Source organism: Lonchura striata, chromosome 19, assembly GCF_046129695.1.
Source record: "Lonchura striata isolate bLonStr1 chromosome 19, bLonStr1.mat, whole genome shotgun sequence".
In the NCBI taxonomy this organism is placed as follows: domain Eukaryota; kingdom Metazoa; phylum Chordata; class Aves; order Passeriformes; family Estrildidae; genus Lonchura; species Lonchura striata.
Genome location: NC_134621.1, coordinates 4,008,107 through 4,027,904, shown reverse-complemented (window position 1 = coordinate 4,027,904; position 19,798 = coordinate 4,008,107). Strand labels below are relative to the sequence as shown.

At 55.9% G+C, this 19,798-nt stretch overlaps 1 protein-coding gene across 1 annotated transcript; it reads right to left on the bottom strand.

Moving 5' to 3' along the window:
- Positions 1–511: 511 nt before the first annotated feature.
- On the bottom strand, positions 512–18,347 carry CYGB (cytoglobin). The gene is made up of 3 exons (XM_021546998.2): positions 17,765–18,347; positions 6,096–6,327; positions 512–5,069 (listed from the first exon to the last, which is right to left on the bottom strand). Exons 1-3 carry the CDS (start codon positions 17,905–17,907, stop codon positions 4,905–4,907), a joined length of 540 nt encoding a protein of 179 aa, XP_021402673.1. The 5' UTR covers positions 17,908–18,347; the 3' UTR covers positions 512–4,904.
- Positions 18,348–19,798: the final 1,451 nt, after the last annotated feature.

Genomic DNA, 19,798 nt, shown 5'->3' with positions numbered 1-19,798 from the left:
ACCCTTCTGGGCTCCATCTCCCTGCAACGTGATCCAGCCTCAGCGAGAGGGGCAGGAGGAGCCGCCAGGGACTGAGATGTGGAAAACTGGGCTGCTGCTGCTCAGGGAGCTGTTTGTTATTTTTACAGGCTGGGAACAGTCTCACAGTCCTTGGTGGTCGTGGTTGCTGCACGTTGTGGCCATTAGCAAGCATTTTGGACTGGCTGGGCTGCCAAAGGCACAGGAATAGCTCCTGATGCAGGGAGAGACCCTGCTGCTTTCCAGGATGTACCTGGAAGCCAAGTGAAGAGCCTGGAGGAGGGGCAGACCCTTCCCTCCCCACCGCAGTGCTAAAATGCCTCCAGCCACCTCTACCACCCTTGGTGGGCACATCCACCCCCTTTGCTGCTGCTAAATGGCCAAAAATCTCCCTCAGAGTGAGCAGGAACCCTCAGACCCACATGGGCACAGGGCAGCCCCCCGACACCCCCTCACCTTCCAGCCACCCCATCAGAAAGAAACCAAGCAGAGCTGGAGGGGGTTTGATTGATTTATCCACTGAAGATACAAGTTTCAGTTTGATAACACCATTTTGTCCGGTTACAAACATACTAAAAACCTACAAAAAAGAAAAACAAGTTACACCCATGTACACAGAACTCAGGTATAAAACCAGCACGGGGAACACGAACATGAACAGGATCTGCAGCAGGGACAGGGGAGGACACGGAGTTACATCAGAGCCCACTCGTGTCCGTGGGTCACGCTGGGGCTGGGGCAGACATACCAACAATTAGAGACAACTTCAGCTGTGGAAAAAGAATTGAGCGCTGCAGCCTGGCACAGAGCTCAGAGCCAGGCAGGTGGTTTTGTCCCTCCCTTTTCCCTTTCCCTAAGCTGGTCCAAGGTCAGCGTGTGGGTTTCCCTTTTATCCCTCTGCCTGCCACTGCTGCTGCTGGCTCCCACATCCCAGGGCAGCTTCCCTATGGCCAGGGGCAGGGAAGGCTGAGGGCTGGCACCAGAATCCAGCCAGGTGACATCTGGTCCCCCTGAAGTCGCTGAGCATCCCTTCAGATGGTGGGGAGACGCTGTGACCCTTTCCTGGGACAAAGTGGCAGAGATGCGAGAGGACCTCCCTGGGGAGCTCACAGCTTGGCTGCCCTGGGGATTTGTCACCCCCCCAAGAGAAGAAGAGGTTGGTGGCACGAGGCCCATAATGGTTCTGGTGGTGTTGGGGGGTCTCTCCAGCTGGGTGCCTGCAGAGCTAAACTGCCGTGGATGTTGGCTGTGGAGGGGGACACGTGGTGGGTGGGATCTGCTCCATCCCACCCCAGCGCCCCCCACTCTGCTCAACTCCCTCTGCACAAACCCTGAGCTTCAGGGGAGGACACACCAGCAGGTTGATGTGAGGGGGTGCTACCAAAGAGACCAGGACCAGGTGCTCAAGGAGGACCCTGCCCCAGGGATGCCAAATCCTCCCTCCCTCAGCATTTCTCTGCCTCTGGCAGGGGGCACAAAGGCTTTCCCACCTGGATCACAGCTCCAAGCCAGGGGTTGGCTGGGTCTGGGGGGCACAGGGATCCTCCACGGGCAGGGGAGAGACCAGCTGGCCCCCAACATGTGCTGGCAGTGATGCCTCAGCTTCTCACCCGTGAGCTTTGGGGAAAAGACTTTGCAAGTTGGTCCCTACCTGCCAGCACCAAGGAGAGCAAAGCTCAGCCTAAGTGTGCCAGGAAGTGAAAGGCCAAGCCCCAGAGAGCAAGACCTGAACAAAAGGGGGATAAAGGGGCCCCCAGTCAGCTGTGGTGGCATCAGTGGGCTGGCAGGGACAGGGAATGGCTGTGCATGGATGTGTGTGTGTGTGTGTGTGTGTGTGTGTGTGTGTGTGTGTGCTGCAGAGCCATGCACAGAGCCAGAACATGTCCCCCCCGTCCCCTTTCTGCTCTTCCACATGGCATTTATCAGCCCTGTCACTCTGGAATGGTACTTTTTCCTTACTCTGTTGATCTTCATCTCTCCCCAGATGAGAATGTTGCTGGATTTCAGCAGTGCCTCCTCTGCTGTGGGCGTTTCATCCCCTCCCCTCCCCTCCCGAGCCTTGCCCCGGCCGCCCTCCTGCTCCGTGTTACTTCCTACGAAGCTGATAAAAATAAACGTGGTTTTGTTTGCAGCTTTTGGAGTGGCCTGCAATTTGGCTGATGGGGGGGGGATGCTCCTCGAGGGACAGCAGCTGCACACATCTGGATCTGCTTTAGGAAAAAGTGCCTGGAAAAAACCCCAAGCCCAGCCCACGCACACGTGGGCGCAGGGGGCCACGGGCCAGCTTTTTCTAGGGATGTAAAAAAAGAAAGGAGAAACCAAAGCACTGTTTAATGGGGAGGTGGGGGCACCTCCCTGCTGCTGCTCCCCAAAAGCCAAGGCACACGGGTAGGTTGGGCATGAGCATGGAGGATTTCCAGACGCTCCAAAGCAGCTTCTCTGCAGACTGGGAGCCCAGGTTTGGTTGTAGGGAGGGAGGGAGGGGAAGGATTTGCGCTGCAAAAATAAAATTCCCACCTGGAGATTATTAACCTCAAAGGTTAACGTGCAAATTTTGTCTAAAGATGAAACATCCCTGGACGGAAACATCCCTGGCCCAGCATCCACAGAGCACAGGGAGTACATGAACTCCTCAGAGAAATGAACTCCTCACAAATATGTGCTGCTGGCCCCAAGGCCTTGGCAGCAGTCAGCAAGGCCATGCTCGTGAGTCCCGTGATGTGCACACACACAAATGGCACCTAACAGTCTCGATCCAAGTGATCCCTCTCCAGTCCTGTGCTGGAGGGGAGGCAATGGCTGAACAGGCTTTTCCAACATCCATCCCCAGCCCAGGCAGCAGCACTGCCCCTCTGCTGTGACACTCCAGAGCGAGCTGGAGGCAGCAGCCATTGGCACCTTCACCAGTGCGGGCTGCTGGGCTGGATTTTGGGGATGCTGACTCTGACATCCCGCCCCATGAGCGAGGCAGCACCACTTGTCACCCTGTGCCTGTCCCCCTGGATCCTGCATGCTGCCATGCCAAGCACAGCTGTGCCCCAGCTGTCATTGCCACCCAGCTCTCCGTGGGTGCCCAGGACATGCCACTGCTCCAGGCCCTGCTGCTCCTCTCCATCAGTGGTAGTGTGGGATGCAGGAAGGAAAGAACTGCAAGGCCAGAGTGGCTGCAGTGACATTATTGGAGTCCTGGGGCTATTTTGAGACGTAATAAACCTGTTCCTGGGGATGGTTAAAAGCACAGGTGAGCAAAGCAGGAGTTTCTGTCTGTCTGCTCTGGAGGAGTGACACTGCCCCCACAGTGGAGGGATGTCCCCAGGGTGGCTGTGGGGATCCCAGCTGGAAGTGTGGGCTTGTTGCCTGTCCAGCTGGCATCCAGGAGAGGAGCTGGTCTCTCTCAGGAAGCTGCCAGCTCTCCAGGACAGCGGTGGAGCGAGGCCAGAGGGAATCTCAGAAGGGAACCCTCCTCCCACTTCAACAGATAACATTGCCCTTAATGCTTGAGCTCTAAAAATAGCAGAGGCCTTTAGGGAAATATTGGGTGGCAAGGATTCCAAAGATTCCCAGCACATCTGACATTTCATCCTCAATCCTTTGCCATTCAGTTCCCAGAAATGTGATAAATACAACCACATGTGGGCAAGGAGGCAACAGGGCTGCTCCTCCTCCCATGTTCATATCTGCAGGGGAAACTGAGGCACAAACCAGGCAGACTGACCTGGATGTTCAGGAGGAGTTGGTGTTGGAGGCGGGATGAGTGCTCCAAGCCCTGCAGCCACGTTCTGGGGGGTGTGGGAGAAGCCTTTGTCAGGCACAGGCAGGAGCCCTGCTGTCCCCAGGAGGGACACAGCTCCTGCGTGGGCTGATTTCTGCCAGGCACTTTATTTGGAGGAACCCAGTGTCACCACGAGGGCAGGAATATGCTCTATACAAGGTGTTTATTAAATTTTAACAGAGAAGGGACCTTTCCTCGTAACCAGAAATCCCTCCTGATACGTCTGTGCCATCTTTCCTTCCCCTAGTCACAGCCTGACCCCCCTTCTCACAGAGAGGGCAAAGCTGGGCAGACAGACCCACACACACCAGCTGCCAGGGCACATCCTGTGCTACCCAAGCCCCTCCTCAGGGAGCTGGATGGCAGTGGCTGGACTCACCAGCTCCCCACATATGACACAGGAACCCCACCTACACACCAGGCTCCGAGCCATGAGGGATCCCCCCAAAGGCATCCCCCTCCTTCCCCCTCTCTGGTGCTGTGGGGGAGCTCCTCTCCCAGCCCAGGGGGGTTTGCAGCAGCCAGCCAAGGCCAGGGACTGCGGGTGACAGGAGAGGCGAGCGCTGCTGCCCACCTGGAGCACCCAGAGTGGCTCTGGCTGCCAGCCCTGCCAGGTGATACCCCAAAGTGCAAAGCAAAGCGTTCTCGGTGCCAGTCAGAGGTCTCCAGGTGTGCCCCCCAAAAGCCAGGTTTACCCAGGAGCTTCACATGGAAAATGAGGGTTGTGTTGTTCCTCAGTGACCAGGGCGGCAGCACTTGTGCAAGGGACTTTGAGATGGTGCAGGTGAGGTGCAGGATTTGGGAGGTGGTGATGGACAGGCCAGGACAGGAAGATGGAGCCAACAACCAATGCTCTCCCCTCGCCCTCTGCATCCCCTTCCAGCGTCCCCTGCAACTGCTTCACCTCGACCCACCCACACCCTTCACGGTTCTGTGGTTTTTTTGGCTTGTTTAGTTTGTTTTTAAACCCCATGGAGATCAAATTGTGACTTGGCAGCTGACAGAACTGGCCCTACCGGGCTCCCCAAACCGAGCAAAGACCTTGAGAAGAGACCAGAGTGAAGTCCTGGGGTGAGCGAAGCCCTCCCTGCCCCTCTCGTGGCCCCCTGGGCGCTCACAGGGTGGCACTGGGGTACTGAGCCCAGCCCACCTCCTTGTAGGCTGCTGTCACATGGGTGTAGATGAGGGTTTTCATCTTGGTCCAGGCTCCGTGTGCCTCCGGGGTGAAATCGTTGGGATATTCCTCAGCAATGACCTCCAGCATGACACCAGTGAGTTTCTGAGGGGAGGCAGACAGCAAGCAAGGGGTTAATACCTCTCCAGGGAGATGCTCACAGCAATTTTTGCTTTTCCCTACAAAACCACTCGGGTCCTGTTGCTGTCTGTAGGACACAGATGTCCTGGAGGTCTGTTGACACCCCTGGGAGCAGGCAGGACAGGCAGCAGAGGAGGGAGCTCCTTGCAGGTTGAGGCATCTCCCTGTTGCCCTGATTTTTAAAAGTGTTAAGTTTTCTTTTATAGTTCTTTTAAAAGTTTTAAAGTTTTTTTTAAAGTTTTGTATACCTTCTGATGCTTACATATTTCTGCTAGATCTCTCACACACTGCCCATGTAAATAATGATTGCTTTACATTCTTCTTTGCAAAAAGAGAAAATTAACAAACTGTTAATTTAACCAGTGCGGTTGGAGAGGTAGCAATTTCATCCTCCAATCCACTGTAATTTTTAAAATTCTATATATTACAAAGTAAACAATAAAATTAACTCTTTTTCTCTTTTAAACATACCAAGCTTCTGTGTACTCAGTTCATGTCCAATAACAACAATCTCCCCAGTCTGGGCACCTCAAATTATTTACAGAATTAGAGAATACTCCAGGTTGGAAGGGACCCGTAAGAACCATCTAGTTCAACTCTTGAGTGAATGGCCACGTGGGGATCAAACCTGTGATTTTGGTGTTTTTATTCCCATCAGAAAGAAAGCAGGCAGAGCTGGAGGGGGACTAATTAGCCAACTAATTGAGTCCTTGCTGTTGTGCTTGATTTCCAGAAGAAGGGGGACACGGCCACAAACATGGGCACAGCCAGGTGGGCTGCCCTGGGCAGGGGGAGGCACTGGGTGCCCTGGCACTGGCTGTGTGTGGGGATGGGGGTCCCCACAGGCCAGTGGCACAGCGGGACCCTCCAGCAGTGTGGGGAGCAGCCCCCAGGTCCAGCCAAGGCCAAGCAGCACCAGCCCACCACAGCTCCTGCTCCCCTGCCCTCTCCCTGAAGCAGCCCAAAGCTTGTTTTGCTCCTATCCTTTACCTTAAAGTAGATGGGCTCCACTTTGTGCTTGAGGGCATGGGCCTTGCCCACCAGGGCCAGGACAGAGGAGACCTTTTCAGAGTCGTTGAGGTTCTCCACCACAGTGTTGATGGCCCCCATGACCCTCCGAGCGTGCTTGCGCAGCTGCAAGCTCCTCTCCATCTCCAGCGGGTCCTCCATGTGCTTGAACTGGCTGAAGTACTGCTTGGCTGAGGGGAAGTTCACAAAAAACCTGCCAGAAAGAGCAGAAATGCAATGCCATCAGGAGGGGGAGAGCAGGCTGAGGGGTTAAAGCAAAGCACGGGGGATGGAGATGCTGGAAGCCACCCCCTGCGTCTCACACAGCCAGGGCTGATTTTCCTACCCAATTCCCCAGGAGCTGCAGCATTCAGCTGTCTGAAAACCAGCAGGTTGATGCCTTTTCCCCAAACCCCATCTGCTACAAGGTCATCACAGCTGGATACTCATCCTCAAAGCAGAAGCAAGAGTGAGCTCTTGATGCCCAGAGACGCCACCCAGGCGTGCCAGATGCTGCATACGTGCCCACATATATCAAAACATCACATCCTGCCTCAGAGAGCTGGAGATGAGCATGAAAACCTCTCTTTATCCCATCCAGCCTCTCCTTGCCCCCTTCCTTGCTCCCATGGGCTTCATTCCTGCATTGCCACCCAGAACAGTCTCCCCTTGTCCAAGCTGCCCCACCCTTCGTGGATCAGCCCCACCAGAGTCTCCAGTGGGACCTAAGGCCTGAGCTGATGTCACTGCTCATTTGGGACATTTTTCCCAGTACAAGGATACTCCAAAAACTCACCAGCCCCTCCGTGGGGCGGCCTGGGGACCCTCTTTTCTGCAGGATTAAATCAATCCCAATAAAATGCAGCCAAAAGAAATGAAGCTGTGCTCACAGCTGATATGCTGAGCTCCCCAGGGAAGTGGAGGGCTGGAGGGGACAGGGAGTTGAAGGGCACAACAAGGAGCAGGGCTGGAGCCACCAATGGCAACACCACCCATGCCAGGATTGCAGCTGGGGCTGACTTGAGTCACTTCAACCACCCCCTTCCACCTAACTTACGCAGGAGAGAACCAGGTCAGTGCTGGCTCCCCACTTTCAGCCAGCTCCCTCCCTGGCTCCTGGGCTGGTGAAGGATGCTCAGGAGGCAGCAGAGTGCTCCCAGGCTGTCCCCCATCATTCCTGCTCCCCTCCCTAACCCCCTTCCCAAGCACCACCCCAAACCACGGGAGCCTGAACCCATCCCACCTCTCCCTCCAACCATCACCATTCTCTCCAGAACCAGGTGGGATCCTCTTCCCCACTCACCACTCCATGAATAATCACAATATTGAGTACCAGGCTCCTTTACCAGTTTGTTATCCTCCTTTCCCCCCCCTCCCTTCCTTCCCCCGCTCCCTTGGCTTGTGAAAGCTTGGGGGCATTGCCAAGGAAGTGAAGCTGTGCCTGGAGTGCACCAGCGCTTCTGCTGCTCCCCCAAGGCAGCTGGGATTCATCAGATGGCCCAAAATAGGTTTTGGAGGTGTGAAGAATGTGTGGCAGAAAGGGTGGGGGAGGAAGGAAGGTGGAAAGGGGGAGACAAGGTGTTGCTTTTAAAACCCAGAGGGGACCCATGACAAAACTCCTCTTGTTGTTGTGCAGCCTCCTCCCCCCAGCACAGCTCCTCCTGACACATCTGGTCCCTGTCGAGAGGAATCACTCCCAGGCCTGGCTGTCTGCAGCTCCTGCTGCCACCGAGATGCTCAGTCCTTCAGCCCAGAGCTGTCAGAGAGCTGCTGGGGGATGGAGCTGGCCAGGCTGCGTGGATAACATCATTCCCAGCATTTCAGACTTCTGCCCTGGGCATCTCCCCTCAGAAGGGAAAATGTTCCGCTCTGGTTTAATGGAAGCATTTTTTTCCAGCTGGACTCAGCATCCCTCTGCCCTCATCCCATCCCTCCCCACCTCTATTCCAGCTGTGGCAGCTCCAGCTCCAACAGGGATCATCCTGCCAGGGTCAGAGCTAAGGGTTTTACCATCCCTGCTAGTGGATCTTTGTGGCAAGCACATTTCTCTCCCTCTCAGGATTTTTCATAGAGGTGCACAGAGAGAAATGTGCTTGCCACAGATCTTTCCCCTTCACAGGCTCCCCCCAGGCACCGGGAGCAGGGGATGTCACTGGAAGTGGGACCTGCTGACCAGGCAGGGAATGGAGGCTGCCAGCTGGTCCCTGCACGCCTCGGCCTCAGAGCCCCAAACCACAGGAAGCTCCCTGAAAAGCTGTATTTCACCTCAGCTGAAGGACAGGATGTTCTGAAGGCATGGCAAATGAGTTGAGGAAAATTCCTGGTCTGAACCACAAAGGGAATAGCAAGGGGGGACTGACCTCTGCAGCATGAGGATTTACAGTGCGTCCCCAACAAGAGAAGGGCCAAAAAGAGACCCTGGGACCATCACCTCCACCTCTGCCCACTTTTGGCCAGATATTCCAGGAGCAAAGACTGGTTAAACCCTCAACATACCCCAGCCTGCGTGAGACCAGACCAATGAGGGATCCAAACACTTGGTTTCCAACCTTTCCCTGCTTTGCAGACCCTCAGGCTGATGCCCCTATGGGAGCTGAGCCCAGCAGCTTTCTCAGGGGATGTAAAACCAGCAAACCCCCAGCTCGTGCGTTCAATCCTGTGTCTGCTGGATTTCTTTGGTGGAGAACTGAAACAGAGGAGCCCAAAACATCTTCAGGAGCAAAGCTATGGATGGCCAGAGACCTAAAGCCACCTCTCCTTGGAGAGCAGCAGGCGCCTGCAGCAAGAACTTCAGCCTGGAGCAAATATTTGAGCTGTCAAACCACAAAGAAGAGGGAAGGAGGCTCACTCAGTGGTAGTTGTTAATAAACAGAGAAGATTAATTTAACACAAAGGTTAAATATAACCAGAGGAAAGGAGGAAAAAGAAAAGAAATAAAATAATCCAACAATGGTGATTTAGAAGAGGTGTCTGTTGGGGTTTTTCCATCTGCAGAAAATTTTGACAGTTCAAACCTCTTGGGCTCTGGGAGTTTTTTGGATCATTATGTGTGCGTGTGTGTGGTTTGGGCTTTTTTTCTCCATCAGAGTCATTAAAAGATGATATTTACCATTGCATATCACACAAAATGATGATTGATAGGAACCAGATGCCTGCATACCGATCTCATTAAATTTCTTTTTAAGCTATTCCATTCTCCACCCACTAATTTGTACTCTGCCAGCTACATCTGGACCCAGTGGACAGGATGTCAGGATTGCTTTTCCTCTCTCTTTTGCCCTTGTAACAACTTTAAGGACACAACCATTCCCAGTAGCAGAGCCAAAGGAAATAATTAAGGTGCAAACCCACTGCAGTTACTGGAAACCTGTTTTCTGTTAGGAGGAGTGGCATCTCCTGCATCTCCCCGACCTTCCTCCTTCTCCCCAGAGCATACAGAGCAAATCCTGCATGGAGGAAACCTCCAAGCCCAGCCACCTCCTTGCCTCCCCAGCTGGAAGGAGGACACCTGGGTGCTGCCTGTTTCCCCCAAGCACCTAAACCCTTGATACTTTACTTCCCCTGTTTGCAAACTGTGGGGTGAAAATGCTTGTGAGCCCTCAGATCTGCTGGGAGGCTTCAGCTGAACCCCCATGCTGGGAAGGATGGGTAAATATAATTATTCATAATAATACAGCCAGGATGAAAACAATCCTCCGTACTGGGTGGACAATGCCCTTACCTACAGATAAGTCCAAAAGTCAAATGACTGTTCCATCTCAACCCCCAAAATGTACGGTTCATCCCACACCTGTAACCCTCCCCTAAAACATCAAGTGTCTGTGACCCCATTGGCCCAAGTCTTGTTCCAGCCCACCTTGAAGCCCCTGATAAGGGGTCTCTGAGGGGCCAGACGCCCATATGGAACTTCTCCTCTCTTGGATCTTCCCTCCTCTTAGGACCTCCACCCTCTCCTAGAGCATCCTCTTGTCTCTCCCCTCCTCCATCCTCTCAAGCCTCGCCATGTGCTGCGTCTGTCAGCTCCAAGCAAGACCTTTCTCCATCCCTAATAAACGTTATATCCCAAGAGCAGCCTGCAAAGATCTCTCTTCTCCATTCATCAAAGCCATCCTGGAGCACAGTGCTCCCTACACCCCCAGCCAGCCCTTGGACACTGCTTTTTTCTAGATTTTCACAGAATCATTTAGATTGGAAGAGGCCTTTAGGATCACCAAGTCCAACTCTTAACCCAGCACTGCCAAGCCCACCACTGAAACACATCCCCAAGCGCCACATCTCATCAATCCCTCCAGGGTTGGTGACTCAACCTACCAATGCTTTCATGTTTTCTCTCACCTCGTCCCTCTACGTGGGAGAAACTCGAAGGCAGCCCAGAGCATCTCGTGTCCCTTTCAAACCTCTCCTTCCAGCTCCTCTCTGGGGTGCCCACAAAGCAGCTGATAATGGGTAGGCAGGTGGTGTGTGTGCTGCTGCTATTTATTATGCCGAGGGCTGGATCACCGCTTCGCCTGCACCTTCCCCCTGCTCCTCCCAGCCACCTGTAGCCCACCGTCCCCTTCTGAGGCTGGGGAAAGGCTGCTGGCTGCTGCCTGGGTGTTCACCCAGCCCAGGGTGAGGAAGGTCTTGGCTGTGTCGATGCCACAGCTCAGCAAGACAGAAAAAGGCAAATTTAATGACTGAGAAGAGGATGGTGCCTGCCTGCTCCCGTGTCCTCTCCCTGAAAGCTCCTGGCCAGGTGGAGATGGTGGTGGGAAACATCTCCAGCTCTGTCACGGGAGGGGTGGAGGGACAAGGGCCAAGCCCCCCATCCACACACTAATGCTAAATTCAACTTCTACAGCTGAGAGAAACATGTAGCTGGCCTTTCTCCAGGTGAAGCCCACATCTCTCTGCATCTTGGGAGCAGAATCCAGCACAATGCTGAGCTGTGCACGGAGGCTCTAATGCCCCAGTGCCCAAGGCAGAGGGACCAGGACACCCCAGCGAGGCTCCTCAGCAAAGATGCCACCAAACACATTTGGATGTGAGCTAGAAACCCCCAGGGGCAGGTCCTGCTCACTTCTGTGTGCCCAACTCACACCTCCAAGTCCTCATTGCTGTTGTTCTTCCCTACCACACGTGTGGATTCAGCCCAAAGCCTCTTGGCTGCACAGCTGAACCTTTAGGGCAGGGCTAAGGACACCTTTCACGGGAGAAGTGAATTAACAGCACCAAAATGGTTTTTCCACGTGCCTCTGGAGACCTTCCTCCCTTGGAGTTGTAGGAAGACCCCTGGCTGGGTGGAGAGGTGGGTAACACATGTGCACAAGGATGTGGTCTGTTGGGAAGGATGGATAAATAGAATTATTCATAAATAATACAGCCAGGATGAGAACAGCCCTCCCTGCTAGCTGGACAATGCCCTTGCCTACGGATGGGTTCAGGGGTCAAGTGGACTGTTCCATCTCACCCCCCAAAATGTACGGTTCATCCTACACCTGTAACCCTCCCCTGAAACATCAAGTGTCTGTGACCCCATTGGCCCAAGCCTTGCTCCAGCCCACCCTGAAGCCCCCTGATTAGGGGTTTCTGAGGGGCCAGACGCTCTCTTGGATCTTCCCCCCCTCTTAAAACTTCCACCCTCTCCTGGAGCATCCTCTTGTCTCTCCCCTCCTCCATCCTCTCAGGCTCTGACACGTGCTGCATCTGGCAGCTCCAAGCAAGACCTTTCTCCATCCCTAATAAACCTGATATCCCAAGAGCAGCCTGCAGAGATCTCTCATCTCCATCCACCCAAACTGTTCTGGAGCCCAGCACTCCCTGCAGTGGTCCATGTCCCACTCAAACCTGTGTGCTGCTGGTACCACCACCACCTCTCCCGTCCAACGCTCCCTCGGTGATGTCCAGCAGCCCCAGCTCGGGCAGGATCACCAGGCAGCGTTCCCCAGGCCCCCTCAGCTCCTGCCAGCCTGGCCGGGGCTCTCCTGACATCTCCCTGCTGCTGAGGAGCCCTGAAGCTCTGCAGCCTCAGTACGGGGCCGGCTGGCACGGCAATGCCCGGCCCTCCCTGCTGCTCCGGAGGGGAATTTTCACACCTGGCACCCACCCATGCTCAGCCACAGCCAGGGAACCTCTCCAGGGAACCTGCTCGCCCCCCGTGCCTTTGCTTGCCTTGCTCACGGGTGCCCTTGCGGCTCTCGGGGCGCTGAGTGGGATTTTTTACCCCCAGGTGATGCAAGGGCAGCACGGGCACAGGGGACACGGGAAAGGCTCTGCTCTGGATATCCCAAGAGCTGCTGGCAGCGCCGAGGTTGTGGCTGGTGGGGGATGAGCCACAGGGATCCCCACAGAGCTGCCTTGGCCATGGAGAAGCCAGAAGGGCTGGTCCTGGCAGCTGTGAGCAGACACAATGCAGTCGTAGGAGAAGGGGCTGTTTTTGAGCTTATGAAACCCTCACTCGCCCCCTCAGTGCTCATGGAGTGGTTGTTAGGTTGGGAAATGTCCCTTTTCTGTGCCTGTGCCAGCAGAGCAGAGCCCTGCTGCTCTCTGGCTCTCCTTGTCCCCACAAAAACCTCTCCCCAGCTTGACCACAACCATTCATGAGCGTGGCACAGGGACACTGCTGCTGGTCTTCCCTGGGCCCTTTCCAAAGAGAGATATTGCATCTCTCTGAGCCACTTTGCCCTGAAATGTGTCCTTCATCAGCCAGGAATGGAGCCTTTCCCTATGGACGCCCCCGCAAAACACATGTTGGCTTTGGGGGTAGCTGTAAAATCACTTCTTTAAATGCCATTTTTGGGTAGATTCAACCCATACTTTTTTGATTCATATGGAAAAAAAAAAAAAAAAAGGTTTTCTGCATTGCCAGACTCATTACTCAGATTTTTTGCTATTTTAACCTAGAACTCACAATAACGTCTGGCATCCAAGGAGTGCATTCATATTTTAAAGCTCTTTGCAAAGTGCCTGAATCCAGGTGTGTTTGCTCAGACTAAGCGCCGTCGAAATCCAGGGGCCTGATCTTCCATTGGCAAACCTTTTGCTTCCCCTCCTACACCTCTTGAGGGGGAAAGAGCACACCAGGAGCGGTGGAGAAGGCGGAAATTTGGAAAGCTGATGGCTCTGAAGTGCAGACGGAGGGAACAGAGCGATGGAGAAGCCCTGTGGAGGCGGCACAGCCTGTGGTGCCTGAGCCGGGTTGCGTTGCCTGCACTTGGCACGGCGTTACCATTTGGTCCAGATTCTCCTGGGCTCTAATAGAAACTGCCCCTGGGTTTTATCCCCTGATGGAATCCATAAAGTTCTGTGGTCTCACATCTGCGCCTGTGGTACGTGTGTGTGGGTGTGGGAGCGGGCGTGCGTGCGGCCGGGACAGGCTGAGCTTTTAGCCCTGGGGTGCTGGGCTTGGCTGGGCTCTGCAAAGGGTCCCAAACCCCCTCTGATGTTCACCCCGGGGTGCTGCGGAGGGCTGAGCCACACCCGGGTGTCTGCATCCCCCTGCCCTGTCTCACAGTATGGAAGGAAAAAAGGGGGGCCTGGGGAGGGGCAGCCACAGGCTGGAGGGGTCCTGCACTGCACAGCGAGGGCTAGCACAGGTCCTGAAGGGTGCCCTGCTCTGTGCTGAGGGAGGGTTCAAAAAAGGACTCATTCCTGAATAACAGATGGGGAAACTGAGGCGCAGCAACAGCCTGGGGGCATGGGGAGGCTGCAGAAGAGCTCCAGCCCCAGCCCCAGCCCTGGCTCACTTGGGAACAGCTCAGCCAGGAGGCACAGCCCTGGACGAGCAGCTCCAGCCCCAGCCCCAGCCCCAGCTCCAGCTCCTGCTCCTGCTCCTGCTCCAGCCCCAGCTCTGCTCCAGCTCCTGCTCCTGCTCCAGCCCCAGCCCCAGCCCAGCCCCAGCCCCATCCCCATCCCCATCCCCATCCCCATCCCCATCCCATCCCCAGCCCCATCCCCATCCCCATCCCCATCCCCATCCCCATCCCCATCCCATCCCCAGCCCCATCCCCATCCCCATCCCCATCCCCATCCCCATCCCCATCCCCATCCCCAGCCCCATCCCCATCCCCATCCCCATCCCCAGCCCCATCCCCATCCCCATCCCCATCCCCATCCCCATCCCCATCCCCATCCCCAGCCCCATCCCCATCCCCATCCCCATCCCCAGCCCCATCCCCAGCCCCAGCCCCATCCCCATCCCCATCCCCATCCCCATCCCCAGCTCCATCCCCATCCCCATCCCCATCCCCATCCCCAGCCCCATCCCCATCCCCATCCCCATCCCCATCCCCATCCCCATCCCCATCCCCATCCCCAGCCCCAGCCCAGCTCCATCCCCATCCCCAGCCCAGCCCCAGCTCCATCCCCAGCCCCAGCAAGGGTTAATTCAGCAGTGAGATGGAGCCCGCAGAGGCCCCAGCGCTCCCGAGGAGGAAGATGAGCGTGCCGAGGAGACTCTGCTTCCTCCGGGGCGAGGCTCCCCACCGAGGAAATTGGCAATTAGCGACATAGTTTTAACCACAGAGCGCAGATTCCCAGGATCCGGTGGCTGCTCAGCCGTAGTCCCCATTATTCCTGTTCGTGTCCCCCGGGGTCCCAGAGCTCTGCGAGATCAGGGACTCATCGTGCTAGGGCAGGACCCCAGGGCTTTGCTGTGGGTTCAAGCACCGGCAGCAGCCGCGAGGGATGGGAACATGCTGCCCAGCTCTGTGCCTCAGTTTCCCCACCTGCAAAGCATGGACAGGCTGGGGGTGGAGGGGTGGGATGCTGGTTAGGGACAAAGGGAGCTGGGCTGGGTTCCTGCAGGATGGCAGCACTGCAGATCCCCCATCACTGCCTTTTGGTGGGCATTGCTGCCTCCCTGCCTGCAGCCTTGGAGCACGGGATCAGGCCCCAGATTAATTTCAGAAGTGCTCCCCCCCAGCCCTTCCCACTTGGAAAAAGGTAATTCCCTGCTCTCGGCAGCTCTGAAGGGATGGAGAGAGGGTGGAGCAGGTAAGCAGGGAGAGACCCTCTGCCACCAGGCACAGGCAAGTCCCTGCTCACAACCCAACCACAGAAAAGCTGACTTTTAAAGGAGATTTACCTGCTCGCACCACTCTGCCCGTGGGGGTGGCACCAAAGGAGGATGCACAGCCACGCACGCCCTTCCCTCTCCCTGGCCACACCTGTGCACACCCCTCCTGCCTCAGTTTCCCTAGCGAGGTGAGCAGGAACACCAGGCTGGCACTGGTGAAACAGAGGCTGAACGGGGCAGCTCCCAGCCTGCTGCACACTGTATGTGTGCCCACCCAAAATGTGCTGGGGAGGGGGGTCACCTCTCACCCACCCCACCACTGCCCCCTCCCCAGCCCCGGCCTCTGGAGCTGCTGAATCACGTCTTGGGAGGCGGCTCCCGGCGGGCTCCACGCGTGACCCACTTCTCCCGTGCTCTGCCAGCTGTGAGCACAGCTGGGGCACTGCCAGCCCGGCCAGGGCTGCCCTGCTTTCGGCCGCCACGTGCTTCCCCGGGGAGCTCAGGTGCAGCTCAGAGCTCACAGCTCAAATTCCTCTGTGGGGACAGCGTTTGTGACCGGGGGACACAAACCAGCCGTGCCAGGCGGGTGAGGGCAGATCTGCTGCTCCAGGGGGATGGGTCCTCTCCCAAATGGCATCACTGTCCCCAGGGACATGCACAAAGCCAGACCTCACTTTAAGCACCCCAGGGAAGCTCTGGTGGGGGAGCAGTGGTGGGTTTAGCTGGGATGAACCAGGGCATGTGCCATGACTGAGGATGTAAATGCTCCCAAAGAGCCAAGGTTCACCCTAACAGGCAGCTCTGTCCTGCCCTGTTGTCACAGCAGGAGAAAACCTTCACCACAGTGCACAACTCTGCCCAGATTAAAAAAAAAAAAAAAACCAAAACTGGAGCAAAAACTTCTGCTGGGAAAGTTTGACTTGGGACCAGAGCTTGGCCACCTGGTCCCCACGCCACACCTTGATTCTCGTTATGCTCAACCCTGCTCCAAACACCATGGGGACTCAAAAAGCAATGAGTTGCCCTGGGGGAAACCCCCATGGCATTGCTACAAGTCTCTCAGTGCCAGCCATGGGCACACAGCCACCCTCCCTGTGTCTGTGGGCAGTGGGCACCTGCAAATGCTGGCAGATGGGGCCATGGCATGACCCAGGCACTGGCCATGCATGGCTGGTGGCCAAGCCATGAGCTGAACCTCGTGGGATGGGGCTGAGGGGAGTCTTGCAACCCCCAGATCTCTGCCATTCCTGCTTCAGACCCAGCCTAGGTAGGTTTGGTGTCCCTAGCCACGGAGCTGTCACACCTCCTGACTGCCCTGACTGCCTGCACAGAGTGGGGGCCATGGGAGAACGGGCTCAGCCATCAGCTGGCTCTGAGAGAAGGAAATGTTTTGTGAAGGAGGTGGAGAGGGGGCTCCAATGTCATTTTGGAACCTGCAGAGGGGTCTTGGTAAGAAAATCCCATTGCAGTGCTGGCAGAGAGCCTGGAGGGGAACTGGCTCTGCTCATTGTGATGTCCAGGGAGGCTCTGCTCCCTGCAGACCCCGTGGGCTCAGGGCTTTAGCTCAGTCAATTGGAAAACTTTCAGACGATTATTAGTGAGCAGCACATCCTTCCAAGGGGTTCCCTGCACACCCACAGTCCCCTGGTGCAGGGGAAAACAGGGAGGACACAACCCATACCTGGGGTGCCTGGTGTTTGGTCCAGGTGGGGTCTGACCAGGGACACCCCAGCATTCCTGACCCCAGGCAGCAGTGGTGGGGCTCTGGACAGGATCTTTGCTCTTTGCCCATTGCCATTGCAGGCATCTCCCCCTCTCTTTGCCCTCTTCAATAAGGGAAACGGCCTGTTGGTGCCCTACCCCACTGAAACCCCAAACTCCCAGTGCCACTGGGACCCTGTGGGATTTCCACTTGGCTCTTTCCCGGTGTACCTGGACATGGTTTTACCCCCATACAACACAAGAACCCCCACCTGCCTCTACTCCCCTCCTCCAGAGCATCTCCCCTGCTCCGGCTGCAGGTGCAGAGCTTTGAGCTGCTGCCTGTACCCCGCTGCCATCGGGAGATGCTCCACACCCCCCTCCAGGGCTGCTTATCCCCCCTTCCCCCTCTCCCACCCGTGCCCCCCACAGCCCCTTTCCACCACCAACTTCAGCGCTCTCCTTCCCGCCGACGCTGCCGCCGGAGGGACAGATGGTGCCCTGGGAGACACACCTGCTTGGGTTTTATCTTGGCTCCCAACTTGCATTATTTCACCCGCCAGCCAGCCTGCTACGGCCCCGTGCCACCGCTCCCTGCGGGGCCACCAAGCCCGGACCCCCAGCCCAGCCCAGCCCGCCTCCGCCGCCCCCCGGCCCCGGCCGCAGGTTAAGGTGACCCCTGCACGGTCCCCAAAGTCCCCAAGGCTCCCCTGGCTCCCCCTGCCACTGCCACCCGGCTCAAAGGTGTGGGAATCCGGGGAGCTCTGCGAATCCCTCCCTGCTCCCAGGCAGCAAATACACCCAGCCAGCTCCCCACTCGCTGTCATTCATCTCCACTCAGTTCTATATATTGTTCTGCCTCTTTCTGAGCTATATAGAGATTCAGTTGGATTTGCTGCTTCCTTTTTTTTTTTTTTTTTTTTTTTTTTTTTTTTTTTGGTTTGTTTTTAAATACCTGATGAGTATGGAGACCCCAACGTCCTCGCAGTTTGCATATACTCTGCTCCATATCTCTTGAATAACCTTTTTTTCTGCGTCCGAAATTTCTTCACTTCTTTCCCATCTCTCAATCTCCATTTCTCCCTGGACTTTCTCCATGAAAAACAGCCGGCAGGATCCTCCGGGAAGCCAGGAGGAGATAAAGAGAGATGTGTGTGAGCGGGTATATCCTGCGAGAGGAGACAAGGTGTTTGCTCGGCGGCTCTGCGACGTGTGGATGTGTGTGTGTGTGTGTGTGTGTGTGTGTGTGTGTGTGCGAGTGTGTGCGAGTGCAGCTGCCTGTCGGCGTGTTTAGATATGGAATTTAAAAAAAATATCCCGGAGGAATGATGCGTGCGATTAGATGTGAGATCTCCTAGTGCTGTCCATGGCTGTAGTTAGCTTCAGCTCGCCTCGGATGTGTGTGGCTGACTGGTGAGGAACTGCCTAAAAGTAAAATATTCAAAGGCATTGCAAGACCAGCCTCTTCACCAATGTGTGAACGTGAGCTCACTTTCTCCCTCTCTCCTCCTCTCTCCCACTCCTCCCTCCTTTCCTTTTTTTCTTTTTTTTTTTTTTTTTTCTCCCTGAAAGGGAGGGATGAGAGAGATGTTCTGGGCAACATCAGGACGGAGCTGGCGAGGGGGGGAGGTAGTGCTTGAAGTTTTTTTTCCAGCCCTTTGTAAACAGCTCGGAGGAAATTCAGAATCCAGAGTGCTGAGTTAAAGTTAGCCCAACCTCTGGCTGCGCCGACTTCTGCCCCGGCTCTGCTCTTCGCACTCCCTGATTTTGCAGGAGGTGATGTTTGGGAGGACAGACCTCTCACCTCCAATTCTTGGGTGGAGAGGGGAGCACGAGGTTTCCCCACTGCGAGAGTCTTTCTGCCCCCTAAAAGAGATCTGTCCCACAGGGACCTCTTTAACGCTGAGAATTTGCTCTCCCTTCTCGTGGCAGGACCCAGCTGAAAGGCACCCAGGGCTAAGGCACTCTGAAATGAAGGTGTTATTGTCGGCTGCTCCTGGCGGCGCCTTGGTGGGTGTGCTTTCGGGGCTGCTTTTTACCCAAATGCCATTCCCGGCTCCCCGGCAATCCGGCACGTTAAACCCACGGCACAGAGAGCAGGAAAATCCTACGGAGGCTTGTAATAACCGCGAGTGGTCCGGGGGGGATCAGAGAGGAGCGGACGGACAGACGGACAGACGGGCTGCGGGTGCTGCTCTGACAGCCTTGAGAGGTGCCTGAGCCCCTTGAGGGGCTGGAGATTTGTTGTTGAGGAGCTGTCGAGGCTTTTTTGCTGTATTTCTCCTCCAAAGCAGCCTTGGCCACCTCCCCACATTGGTGGTGTCAGCAAATTTGCTCTTGCAGAGCTAAGGAGAGCTGGTGGGGAACATGCTGCCCACAGATCCCTCCCTGTGGGTCCCTCGGGGAACACGTCCTGGGACAGACCCGGAGCCCCACACAACCCTGAGCCCCTTGGCTGCGAGCTGCTGGAGCCACCAGGGTGACAGCAGAGCAGTGTGGCCAACCCGACCCTGCCACAGGTCAGGAATCGCTCAAGAACACCACCAGCAGCTGCTGAATCATCAGATTTTCACCAAGTTTGCATTTGCCTTCTGCCCATTAGCCCCTGGGAGGAGCAGCCATGAGCCCCAGCTCAAACATTAACTACAGTGTCCCCAGGTGGTCACCGGGCAGCAGAGAAACCCCTCTGGGCTGGGCATGGCACAGCTGAGCTTATCACCTTCCCCTGAGGGGCAGGGTAAAAGGTGCTTTAGACTTAGCTTAAACCCAGAGCAAAATTGCAATGTAGTGCAAGCGCTTTCAAAAAGGGGAAAAATCAAATATTGACCAGTGTGAGCAGTGGGGAGATAATCTGGGTCGAGCGTTGGTTATCACTTGCTGTTTGTTTAAAGAAAAGAAATCTTTGAGCTTTTGTACCTGGTGTCTTAGTCCACCCCAGGCTCAGAGCCTGGCACGTGATGCCCAGGTGCAGCAGGTGCTTTTCATCACT